The 13,667-nt window shown below is 38.8% G+C and overlaps 1 protein-coding gene across 1 annotated transcript in view; it reads left to right on the plus strand.

Annotated features, from left to right (window-relative positions):
* The first annotated feature begins 2,516 nt into the window (after nt 1–2,516).
* LOC107026574 (protein CTR9 homolog) overlaps nt 2,517–13,667 on the plus strand; it is a 14,892-nt gene continuing 3,741 nt past the window's right edge. Inside the window, exons 1-4 of the mRNA XM_015227591.2 lie at nt 2,517–2,540; nt 12,574–12,675; nt 12,754–12,861; nt 12,952–13,176. Of these exons, the coding sequence (XP_015083077.1) occupies nt 2,532–2,540; nt 12,574–12,675; nt 12,754–12,861; nt 12,952–13,176 (444 nt within the window). The 5' untranslated portion in view covers nt 2,517–2,531. The remainder of the gene's footprint in view (nt 2,541–12,573; nt 12,676–12,753; nt 12,862–12,951; nt 13,177–13,667) is intronic.

Here is a 13,667-nt window from a genome sequence, read left to right on the forward strand (position 1 = left end):
AATCCACTGCCTCATTAGCTATCAACACTGCATCCATGATTTGTCTTCCTTGGATAAAAGCCATTTGTCGGGAATCCACAAGTTTAGCCATTACCCCTTTCATTCTCTCTGTAAGAACTTTAGCAAAAAGCTTATAGATGCTGCCTATTAAGCTGATGGGTCTGAAATCTCTCAATTCCTTAGCACCCTTCTTCTTTGGGATGAGAGTAATAAATGTTGCATTCAAACTTCTTTCAAACACTTCCTGCTCATAGAAGTTTTGGAAAGCTTTCTTGACGTCCTCCTTTACCACCTCCCAACATTTTAAGAAAAAACCCATGGTGAATCCATCAGGCCCAGGTGCTTTATCAATTGCACACATTTTCAGACATTTTAGGACTTCACTCTCCTCAAAGTTCCTCTGCAGATTCTCCTTTTCCTCCTTTGTTTACCCGGGGCAATTTGGAACAGTATAGGCAGGTCTCCAGTTAGTAGTCTCAGTATATAGCTTCTTGTAGAAGTCTACTATCTCTCCTTCAATTTTTGCAGGATCTTGGGTTAGTTCTCCTTGTATTACTAGTTCATCAATGTTGTTGTACCGCTTGTGTGCATTGGCCAATTTGTGGTAGAACTTAGTGTTCTTGTTCCCCATTTTTTAACCATAGTGATCTTGATTTTTGTCTCCATGAAATTTCTTCATATTTGAGCAATTCCTCGAACTCTAGTAATCTAGAGTTCTTCCTTGTTACCTCATCCTCTTCCTCTGTTAGTGCTCTACCCTTACTAGCTTCGTCAAAAACAGCCAGCTCTTTGAGTAAGTTCCTCCTTTAGCTCCCAGGTTCGCTTGATCACTCCTGCTCCAGACCTTAAGCTTTTCTTTTAATGCCTTAAGTTTTGAAGCAAGTATGAATCCGGTCTCCCAGAGAAGCTGAAAGTGTCCCACCATTCTTTGATTCTGTTTGTGAACCCTTCTGTTTCTAACTACCAGTTTTCAAACTTGAAATAATTTTTGTTTTGGTTCCACACTCCCCCAAGCAATGCAATAGGAGTGTGGTCTGATCCGAGCCTTTGTAAAGCTATTTGTTTAATTTTGTTGAAGCTTTCATCCCATTCTTTTGATATCAGAATCCTATCAATTCTGGAGGCAATGTTTTGATTGTCTCCGTTGAACCAAGTATACTGGCCATCCTCTAGTTGAGTGTCAAGCAACTTCAGATCTTCTATGAAATCTGAAAATTCTCTCATGTCTTTTGTTCTTCTCAAACAGCTTCTCTTCTCTGAGATGAACCTCACCACATTGAAATCTCCACACACAGCCCAAGGCCCTTTTATTAAACCCCTTATCACCCCTATTTCCTCCTAAACAAGCCTTCTTTCTACATAACAGTTGGGGGCATCCACCCCTGTAATGTGACAACTGAAGTTTTGAAGTTGAGCTTCAAATTTGCAAGTTATAGTGTAGATGCCAGTCTCCAGAATATCCCCCTTCCACACTCTACTGTCCCACAACATTAAAATTCCCCCTTCTAGTCTCACTAGCTTCCAGACATGCATATTTAACCCATCTCCCTCCCCAAATTTGCCTAATCTCCTCTATCACATCCCCCTCTAACTTAGTTTCTTGCAAACAAATGATGTTTGCATTCCATCCCCCCATAACACTTTTGACTAATCTTATCTTATCCTTATTATTCAGTCCCCTTACATTCCAAGTAACCAATTTAAACTTCATCTACCACTAATGAGCAAGTTTCTCCCCATACCCCTGGTTCCACTATTTTTAAGTTTCACATCAAAGCTTACTAGACTTTTTAACTCTTGGGGACCTCTGCATCTTGTTTTCTTACATACAGCCTCTACTTCCATTCTTCTGGCTTGTCTTGAGCTGTCTACTTGAAGTAGTAGCTCCAAGGCCTCCTCTTCATGGCCCTGGAAGTCAACACCCAAAACTTTACCCAACTTGATCAAGTTTTGTTGAACCCAGTTTGAAGTCTCTCTGTTGAATTTGCAGCGGTTGTGGTTCATCAATCTCCCAGTCCTTCATGAGAGTGATCGAACCATTATCCTCCTTTCCTGAAATCTCCCCCCTTAGTTCATTATCATCAATCTCTATTAATTGGCGTTGAGATTTGATAATTGATTCCCCGATCATGTTTGCCATCTCCTCCTCTGCATGGCAATTTGATTCAAGTTCTGTGTGGCTGTTCTTTCTGTTTCTTGATTGTATTGCAACTCTGGGAGTTCTGGGAAATTACCACTGTTATGTGGTATTGGGCTTTTACAAGTTGTGTCATTAAAAATGACTTGACTTGAAAAATCAGGACCATTCTTGTAAAGTTTCCTCTTTCTATTGGGCTGTTGATGGCCCAAAGTTTCTCCCTCAATTAAATGAGATGTGTGCCCCACGTGTGGCCCCCTCTCTCTTCTTTTACAGCTTTATCCATTTGTTCCTCTGATGCAAAATCCTTCAACTGCTGGGATTGAACTTTTCCACAGGCTTTACTATTAACTTTACCACAACCTTTACCACCTTCAGCTTGTTGTGTAAAGGCATGTACCGGGTAATTATGTGCTCTATCTTCTCCATGTGCTCTATCTTCTCCGGTGACTCTATTTTCAGTTTGCAAAGATTCCGGTTGTAATTCTACTCTTACTTGGCACTCAACCCATATTGGAAAGTGGAATATTACTCCATTTCTGGAGATTAAAACTTCTTTGGGAATGTTTCTTCCATCATTGGCAACCAGAATTCTTGCCCACTTCATATGATTTCTTAGTTCTGTTTCCTCCTCTGTGGCCACCCAACCTCCACATAAGTTTCCGATTTCTTGAAATACTCTCTCCGACCATAGATGAAGGGGGATTCCAACAATTCTGATCCATGTTTCCTTCTTCAGAGTATTATTGGGGAGAGAACCCACCATCGGATTCCACCATTCAAGATTGAATCTGTAATTCTTCTAGTTCCACTGCCGTTGGAGAGTTTGTTCTGCCATGTTAATGTTAGGGAACTCAAACAGAAACATACCTCCATACATTTCATAGATGTTAACTCCAAATGCCTTTTTCCAGAGTGTTGATGCCCATCTTCTTATCTCAGGCAAAGTTGGCTTTTCCTTCATCTGTCCTTCTAGATGAACTACTAGGCATTTTTCTAGAAGCCCATTCTTTTGGTCTTCAGCATGTGTGTGGACTTCAATAATGCTAGCATTGTTCGTAATCTCTGCCTCCTTTATAGTCTCTGATTGCCATTTACTATCCTTAACTGCCTTTGCATAAGGGTAGTTGGCTTTAGTTAATTTAGGAGGTCCTGGTACTTCCATTCTTTTAGAGCATTTAATGAACCTTTCAATTTTAAATGCTATGTCATGCCATCTTGCATTCAAAGCTAATTCTGGAATGACCGGTATGGACGTACCCCCATTATTGATGGAAATGATACTTATAAATCTTCCATGTTCATTATGTTTCCTAGTACAGAAATGCTCCGCCTCTTTTTCTGCAATTTTCCATCTTCTGATTTTTTTCTTCTGATCGCTGGAAGCTTCTCTGAGAGTGAAGCAGATCCATTCCATGGTTTTGCTGCTCATGAAAGATCTCCTCATCAACTTTCTACTCATCTCAACCCATTCGAACCACACAGAGCTGCCAGTGCTCCATTTAGTGGTGTCAAAAGATTTAAAACCCGCATTGAAATAAATCCTATTATCACCCATTGCAAAGTCTGAAAGAAGGAACTGAATCTCGGGAAACTATCACGTAAGGTAATAGTTCAGAAAGGTAATGAAAGGGAAGGAATGGAAATGAAGGTTCTGGTGAGAGAGTGCCGGAAAGAGAGACCCTCCCCCCCTAGGAAGTAGGAGAGAGAATTACCTCGGGACAGGTGCCTGGGAGCATTTGAAAACTATGCTATGTTGCATTTTTTACTTTTATATAAAGGTATTGTTCTTCTCCCAGTAACTAGTTCAAATCTCAGGTTTCACCCAACCCTCAACAATCCCGCCCAAGAGGATCAACACTATTCCCACTTACCCTCCCACATGACTGCTACCTCCACCTACAGTTTGGTGGTAGAGGTCCTCTACCAGCCTCACTCATGTACGGCAGTTTACCATATAATTTGTGTGCTTTCCAATTCTTTGTAAGTTGCTATCTGTTGAAGCCACATACTAACTGATATGTTTTGATGATAGGCTTAAAGTGAGGTTGTTATACCTTAGAGGAAGATGGACAATAGGCTCAAAATGAGACTAATATTGCATTGAAATGATTACCAAATTATCCAGCTTTTATTTTCAAGTTTCTCTATTTGGGATCTTTGGAAGTCCCATAGACTTCTCAAATTTGTTTGTCCATGAGGCCTGGTGACCTTTCCCAATTCTTATTTTGGTTATTAGATGGTTACTTTATATAATTCTATGATTAGTGTTCCACATTGGAAAATACGTGTTTAGTGTTGTTTAATGTATGTATATATTAAAGGCTTAGTGTAAGACAGTTAAGTAACATGTTTCAATAATGTTTTTCCCATGCCTTTATTTCTCACATGGTATCAGAGCCTTGGTAAGTAATTCTTGCTGTGCAGTAGCCAGCAAGTCTGGGACAATCACTGTGCCTTCTTTTTGGTGATTTTTCAGGCAGATCATGCCACTTTTTCTCCAATGGGTCCACTACTTGAGGAAATTCCAGCGAGAAAACCCCAGATAAACAATCCGCCAGATTCACCATCATGTGCTGGTGGAGCCTCCGTCTCCAGCGACGTGTCTGACACGCGCTCCAGGGGCATGAGACCTTTCTAGGCCATCTTCCAAAACTGATCTTTTTTCCTTGGGTCGTCTAAGATTTCCGAGTCATCTCTCATCTATTGTTCTGTAGATCTTAATCATGCTTTTCCGGTGGCTTTTCTGAGTTACACGTACACTGGGGGAATCAGATGAAGCTTCTATACCTTGTCCAACTTGTTTAAAAATTCTTTCAGCCTGCTTTAGTCAAACAGCAACTTCTTAGTCATTTTGGGAAATTTTTCAGGCAGATCTGATAGTATTCTCTCCTCTGGTCAGCTTTAAAAATTGTGGTTGTTTGCTAAAATCAGTGTCATCAAAAGCAAAAAGCGCAAAAAAGCTCCAAGTTCTTGTGGGGCTTCAAGTGCAAATAAAGCATGTACTTTAATGAAAAAAGGTGCAAATGGAGAAAAATACAAATATATATATTTCGCCCAAGACTAATAATTTATAAGCATGAATGATAAATATGAGAATAAAGAAATTGAAAGATTATTACCATAAAGTGAAATATTAATTGCTTAGTGTCGTCTCCTTGGAAGAGGTTAATGGCAAGGAAAGTATGTCTCTGAACCTTACTAAAGCGCACATTAAGCGAGGTGAAGCGCTCAACATGTTTGAGCTTCCTTCAGGGCTTAAGCGTATCGTTGATAACATTGACTAAAATTTGGTTAGATTCTCTTTAGTCCAAATGTCTTTCGAGTTTCATGCTTTTGGCTCCAAAAGCACGGGAAGGGGAAATCCAACTTTAGGAGTTCATTATGATATTTGGGGTCCTAGTAGAGTCGGATCAACTTTAGGATTTCATTAGTTTGTTGGTTTCATGGATGAATATTCCAGATGTATTGGGGTTTTATTAATGTAAAAACATTCTAAAGTTTTCTTTTTTCTTTTGGTAATAGACTGTGAAATATTACCATACCACCAAAACAAATTCAAGTACAAGTAAAGAGCACCCATAGACTCAACCTCCTTTCAGATTGTTAAGTCTAGTGAGCCTCAAAGCAAAGCCTAATTACATAAAGAATAGGTCAGTTATTCACTCCTCCTACCATATTTCGAGTATCTAAACAACTGTAATCTCTCCCTTATTATATTTTGGATATGCTGTATCATAAACTCTCTACTTACACTTCGTCCTCGAAAGATCTTTTGATTTCTAGCGATTCAAATGTTATAAATAGTAGCTTCATATATAGCTGTCATTGTCTCCTTTTTAAATCTACTCCAGTGTTCCATTTTGATCTTCAATAGAGCCACAGACACGTGCTTGTTAGATAGATCTATTCCGGTCCAAGTCTTCACTGCCTTCCATATGCCTTGTGTCCACAAACGATCTGAAAATATGTGTTGCATCCTCAAGCCAGTCTCCCTCACATAGACAACATACATTATTATCACACCCTATTCCCAGTTCCAACCTTCTCGCCTTGGTTAGCAGTCGATTACGCATAGCCATCTGTAGTATGAACCTATGTTTTGGCAGTGTAATCTTGTTCCATATTAATTCAGCAGTTGGTAACTCAAGAGCAGGTCCAAGTAACCCCTAGATATTGAGTAGTTCTTATTTGTTTCCAGTACCAGGCTACCAGCAACTATTTGGACTTGGGACATGTGACCAAAAAGTTTCATTGTTGTTCATATACAACTCATTCACCCACTTTACCCATAGTATGTCCTCCATTATTAATTGCCATATCAACTTTCCCACTGCTGCCATGTTCCACAGCTTACAACCCTTAATATTCAAACCTCCTTGCTTTTTTGGTCGACATATTATGCCAGAAGAGGAACTTTTTTTTTCCCCTCAGTGCCACCCCAAAGGAACTCCCTACACTTCCTATCCACTTCATTCAACGCACCTTGGGGCAGAATAAAGACAGCACCCCAGAAATTATGCAAAGAAAATAAGACAGAGTTAATGATCAACAACCTGCCAGCATATGATAAATGTCGTGTGGACACCGCACGGATTTTCTCTGTTATCTTCAAGCACAGCTGGTGACATTCTATTTTACTCCACTTTTTAGGTGATAGTGGTAGCCCCAAATACCTTATGGGAAAACTTCCTTCAGAAAACCCAGTCATGTTCAACAACTTTTCTTTTGTTGAAGCATCTACTCCAGCCATGAACAAATTCGACTTTTCAATGTTTGCCACCAGCCCAGTACTGTTTGAGAAGTGTGACATCGCCTCCATCAAAATATCTGTACAGAAGAGATATTCCCCTTACAAAAAATCATCAAATCATCTGCAAAGATGAGACTTTCATTCTTAGTCTCTTACACATAGGGTGAAATCTGAAGTCTGGCAATAAGGCCATTTTGTTCAACACCCTAGATAAATACTCCACCATGACAAACAAAGAGGCGACATAGATCACCCTGTCGTAGTCCTCTTCTTACTTCAAAATACCCATGATTATCACCATTTACTTTAACCGATAACTTTGTCGTTGTGACACACTCCATGACCATTTGAATAAACTTTGGGGGAAACTTGTAAGCATGTAGCATCTCTGCAATGAATTCCCATCTCACCATATTGTAAGCCTTTCTCAAATCAATCTTCATCAAACATCTCGGGGAAGTTTTCCTCCTGTAGTGTCTCATCAAATCATGACAGATAAGAATATTATGTACCAAGGATCTCCTTTTAACAAATGCAGCTTGTGAATTACTAATTATACTAGGCAACACCTCTTTAAGCCTGCGATACACCATTTTAGATATGCATTTATACATTACATGGCATCATGAGATGGGACGGAATTGGGCAGCTCTTACAGGCTTCGTGATTTTTGGAATTAATGTGATCACAGTCGCATTCAATTGCTTCAACAACTTTCCTGTGCTCTGCGTCAGTGATCAGGCTACCAGTAGTCTCCCTTGAATCTCTAAAGAAACCACTCCCAAATCCATCATGTCCAGGAGACTTAGTAGGCTTAATATTAAATCGCTTCTTTCACCTTCTTTCTAGTATACTCTTTGATAAGTAGGACTTGTTGGTCTACAGTTAGCTTCTTACCGGCAGCGAAGAAACACTGTGAAGCCTTCCTCCTATATGTATCTCCAGTAGAACCTAACAATTGCTTGTAATATTGCACAAAGATTTCTGCTATCTTCTCTGGGTCTGTATGTGTCTGCTGGTCTTCATCTTGGATTTGTGTAACTGCTTGAAGTAATTTTTTCTGCTTGATCACCGAATGAAATACTTAGTATTTTCATCCCCAAGTTTAATCCATGTTGCCTTGCTTCTTTGCATAAGAAGCATTTCTGCTAGATAGCTAAACCTTTAAATTCCCTCGCCTGCCTCCTTTCCTTTTCCTGCAAAACATTATTCAGAGGATCCATTTGCAACTGCTCTTGCAAATTTTTAATTTTTTTCCTGCCATCTTCCACTTCATTCATCAGGTTGTTGAAATGTGCATTATGCAGCCCCCTTAGTTTAGCCTTCAAAGCCTTTAATTTGGTCACAATTTGGTACATACAGCACCCCACTCCTTGAGTATTCAATACTTCGTTCACAATCTTATTGAATTGTGGAGGTGAGCTCCACATATTGCAGTATTTGAAAGCCTTCCTTCTCCTCGGATTATCATATAGGAAATTCATATGCATTGGACTATGATCACTCACTCCCTCTTGTAAGAATAGTGTTTTACAATCAGGCATTATATCCATCCATTCGTCATTCACGAAAGACCAATCAATTTTCGAAAAGATTCTGCCCGTTGCATGGTTATCATTCCAAGTATACGTACAGCCTGAACTAGGTAGTTCAGTCAACCCACAACTATCGAAGCAGCCTTGAAAATCCGCAACCTCAGCTAGGGTCACCATATTCCCTCCCAGCCTATCCTCCATATGCAGAACATAGTTAAAACTTCAACATCTAGCCAAGGTTTAGTACACCCCATCCCTAAGTATTGTAATCTTTCCCACAATTCAACTCTCTCCTCTCTTTTATTATAAGCATAGACAAAAGTTATATCAAACGTCAATTGCTGTGGAAGAACGACAACTGTTTATGTTACAGTTTGCGCAGATTCATTAATTATACTCACCTCATATATATCCTCTCTCCATACAACCCAAATCCTCCCATTATAATGGGATTGGTGGAATAAGATCTCCACCCTCCAAACATGTTATCAGCTATCCCATTAATCTTATTACTTTTAATTTGAGTCTCTAGAAGACAAATCAAACATACGTCCAGCTCATTGCGGAGAAGTTTTACCTCCTGCTTGTTGGCCCCTCACATTCCAACAAAGAACGATAACCATCCTTAGATGGGATAGTTGAGCCTCCCCCTTCCTTATACCTTCCAACATGTGTCGATTGTCCCCCAATATTCTACGTTTGAACCTGAATGGTTTGCAATCCTCCATTAATTCCTCGAGTCTATTTCCTTCATTTGAGCCAGATTGTCTTTTGGTCCAACAACTATTTGAGATGCCCTCCTATTATCATCACATTCCCCCTCCATTGTCCTCTCGATCTCGGTGTGTTGCCTTTGTTCTGCTTCTCACCCCTCTGGCCTATGTGGCTTGTCCTGTGATACTCCCTCTATTGATGTAGTTCCTTCCCTATCACAACCTCCTTGGATATCACCTTTCTGATTAAATTTGAGTTTCCTACAATTGTATATTTCATGACCATATTTATGACAGTGTTCACAAATTGACGGTTTCCAGTCATATGTAGTAATCACTATACCCTTTTCGTTCCTAAAAGCAATCTCATTCGGAAGTGTAACACCTACTTCCACTTCCACAAGTAGTGTAGCAAAATTCAGACCAATTTTCTTCTCTGTGTGTTTGTCTACCATCAACGCCTTCCCCACTAAACTCCCAATATTACTCAAAAGTCTAGCACTCCAATATTTGAAGTCCAGTCCCGGTAGCTTGACCCAAATAGGCACTGGTTGCAATTCTTCTCTGGTGAAATTTATCTCTGGTGTCCATGCTTTGACAATTAATGGTTTATTCTCAAAGTGACAAATGCCTCCCTGAATGACCTCTACTTTCCCATCTCAGTGTCAAATCGCACTAGCACAATGCCATTTTTCATCATAGTGGTCTTGTTTATTCCATGTTTTCCCAAATTCGTTGATTGTAACCATTCAACACTGCAAATGGTGGATGCGCTCCAAGTACATAACAAACAATTGCGTTTTGCCAGTATTCTATTTCTGTACTTATATCTTCAATTTCAATTTCCCCAATCAATTGGTTCCAAATACTCTTCGGATTAACAAATTCTAGCTTAAACCCAACATTTGTTATTTTTGAGATATCAAAGTCCTCCCATGTTTAAGTTGAACCTGCACTTTTCGTACCCGATTTCCTCACATCTTGTTGGTCGACTTCATCTGCCCAGGACCTCGTTGATCTAGTACCCTGCGATTTTCTATTCTCCGTCCATTCCACAATCCTTTCCTTAACTGGAGTTTGTACGTTCTTTCCCTTGGATGTTCCCCCTACTGGCCTGTGCAATCGGTTGTTGGTTCGGCAGGTTTGTGATCTTTGGCCTCCTGCCCATGGCTGGCACACGCTAGCTATCATGCACGTGGAGACCTTTAAAGTTTTCTATACTCGAGTTTTTGCTGAAATATGAAATCAATTTGGTGTTACTATTCATACTTTTGTAGTAATAATTCCATAGAATACTTATCCTAGTTTAGCTGTTTATGACTTCCCAATGCTATTATTTTTAACCCCTCCGTAGGAGCTCTCACCCATTTTGCTCCCTTGGTGACTCGAACTCACAACCTTCGAGTTGGAAGCGAGGGGTGCTTACCATTCGAGCAACTCCTTTTCGTCCCCGTGCTTTCAAGAGTGTCTTACTTGGTTATTTTTGAGTTTAGAAAGGGTATTGTTGCTACTCATCTGGCCTTCGTCGTATCTTATGTTAGCTGATGTTAGATTATTTGAGCTTGGCCTTACTTTACATCTTTTGATCATCTTATTTATCTTAGGTATTGCCTATACCAACTTTTGTGTAATCTATTGTTACCCGTGTTTTGGGAAGCGAGAAGTGGAAAAATGTGACGAGGGCTCGCTTCACAGACGCAAGAAGCCTGAAGCGAAGCACACACTTTTTTCATATAAAACACTATTTAGTATAAATATAAAATATATTAAATATGCATAGATAAATAAACATGAATTTGATAGAGGTAACATATTAAACAAATCTTTCAATTCTTAGATTAAAAAGTAAATAATATATTCTAGAAATAGATAGTCAATAATCCTCATAAGTCTTTAACATATAAAGCAAATGCATAACCAAATCACAAATGGAGCAAAATCCTATTCTTCAACAAGATCCTCGAACTCTTGACGTGCCATCAACAAGGGTTCTACTTGGTCCTCATCTTCTCCATCATCAGAGGGCTCATCAACAAGGGGCTCTACTTGAATTGGGACTTGAACCTCAACCTGTAGCTACTCTTTCCTTGCCCCTTAAAGAACCCCCCTAAAACCCATAAATATTCTCCTCAACAGTACTTGCCATAGCAACATCACCATAAGTCATAAGTGAGACATTCTCCTTCGTGTACTTGTTCATCTTCCTGATTTTGGGGTGCTCCAGTTAACCGTTCATTTGCATCATCAATATTATCCAACAAAATTGTATCAATGGTAATGCCAGCATTGTACTGCCACACCAAAAAAATGTTCTACTATATTTGATGAACGATGCTTGTAGAGAGAGTAATTTATAGGAGGACATAGGACAATTAAGATACCATTTAATTTAGTAATTATGACTTAGGCTTTTCAAGAAACTTCTCAATTATATCATATTTACACCTTTCTCATGTAGAATATTGACAAGAAAGTACAAGCAATCCCTTTCGTTAATCAATCACCCAAAAAGGACATTCAATCGAGATAAGAGTAGTCAAAGTTCTAACATCTAAATAATTAGTTTTATACTATACTATTTTATATATTTGTTAGAATTATACTTATCTATATGAACTTTATATGTAACTATGTACTTCGACAGGGTATTTGGTATTTCAGCATTTTTATATAAATACTTTACATGATTCAAATGGATACCAAACACCATCATACCGAAACTGTGTATCAAACATTTTGGTTTTGATATGGTATTCGGTATCTAGAATATGCCCACCCCGACTTGTATTAGTTTAATTTGCAACTGTTTGGTACAAATGACATATATGCACAGGCTTGAGAGGGGTAGTTAGATAATTCGTCTACAAAATGCTATGCTTAGTGTCCCACATTTGAAAATAGGTATATAGGACGGTGTAAGGTGTGTATATAAATAGGTCTTTGTTTAAGGCAGTTAAGTAACACATCTCAACAATAATTTTCTGTCCCTTGATTTCTCACAAGTTGCTTGTCCAATGTAGTCTTTAAAAGTGCATCAAGTGTGTGAATTGACTTCGTCAGTTATTTGCTTATTTTATTATCTTTTGAACTTTTGGAGATAAGCTTATGGAGTTTTGTGTATCTTTACGGGAAGACCATAAAAAATTACTGTGAATGTGCTAAGTAAGATAATGGAGTAATTTAAATTTGTGTATATTAGATTTCTTGTTTTAGCGTATGTGTCTAGGTGTTCTTAGTGAGATTATTGTATACGTCAAAAGAAATTATTTAACGTGTCATAAGTTGTTTTGTATGCCATACAGTCTTTTGAATTGGAATTCATTTTGTTTAAGCTTCAAACTTCCTTTTTGGGATTTTTCTGTTTGCATTTTGATAAGACTCTTGGTTGAACATTTTCAGTTGTCTGATGTGTAAAAATACTGTTCATTTCATCAGGTTCTCTTCCAGCATAATGCAAATCTCTATGCTGCAAATGGTGCTGGTGTTGTTTTGGCAGAAAAAGGTCAATTTGATATTTCAAAGGATCTTTTCACACAGGTCTGTTAACTTACTTCTACATGGTTGAGGCAAAACTCCCAAGTTTATGAAGTATCTGCTGGATCTTAATCCTCGTAGGTTCAAGAAGCTGCCAGTGGAAATGTTTTCGTCCAGATGCCTGATGTGTGGATTAATCTTGCACATGTTCACTTTGCTCAAGGCAACTTTGCATTGGCTGTGAAAATGGTATGTTCTTGTGATCTCTTCAATTTTTAGCTATTTCTCAGGTTGTATATTTACACAGCACTGAATATGTTTGATGCCTTATTCTTGCAGTACCAAAATTGCTTGCGGAAATTTTATCATAATACCGACAGTCAGGTGCTTCTTTATTTAGCAAGAACACATTATGAAGCTGAACAGTGGCAGGATTGTAAAAAGACTTTATTAAGAGCCATCCACTTAGCACCTTCAAATTATACGTTGAGATTTGACACTGGTGTGGCACTACAGAAATTTTCAGCCTCAACGTTACAAAAGACCAAGCGGACTGTTGATGAGGTTCACTGCAATGATCTTCTCCTTTCTTACTCTCCTTCCTCTTTCATCCTCTCCTTTGTCAAACTAAAATGAATGGGTTCCTTTATTTTAGTCCCATTAATTGCTCTTCCTTGTGATCATTTTAAAATATATATATATATATATATACCATATGTTGTGATGATTTCATGATTTTATGATAGTGAGTGATTTAGTTCCTTTTAACTGTTCTTCCTTGTTCATGTTCTGTGATGAATTCATGATTTTCTAGATAAGATGCAAGTCCATCGTGTGCGCATATGATACCTATTCAATAGGCCTTTAATGACATATTTGTGCCACATATCTATATTGAATAAGCATATTCGAAGCTGAAGCCTTGTGGTGGACAGGATGAGGGAAGCAAGGCTGAGCTGGTTTGGGCATGTGAATAGGAGGTGTAAGAGATTGTCTATAACAGGATTGAGGAAAGGTAGACATAGGCCGAAGAAGAATGCGGGGGGGGGGGGGGG

The sequence above is a fragment of the Solanum pennellii genome, chromosome 7 (assembly GCF_001406875.1).
Source record: "Solanum pennellii chromosome 7, SPENNV200".
NCBI classification, from domain to species: Eukaryota; Viridiplantae; Streptophyta; class Magnoliopsida; order Solanales; family Solanaceae; genus Solanum; species Solanum pennellii.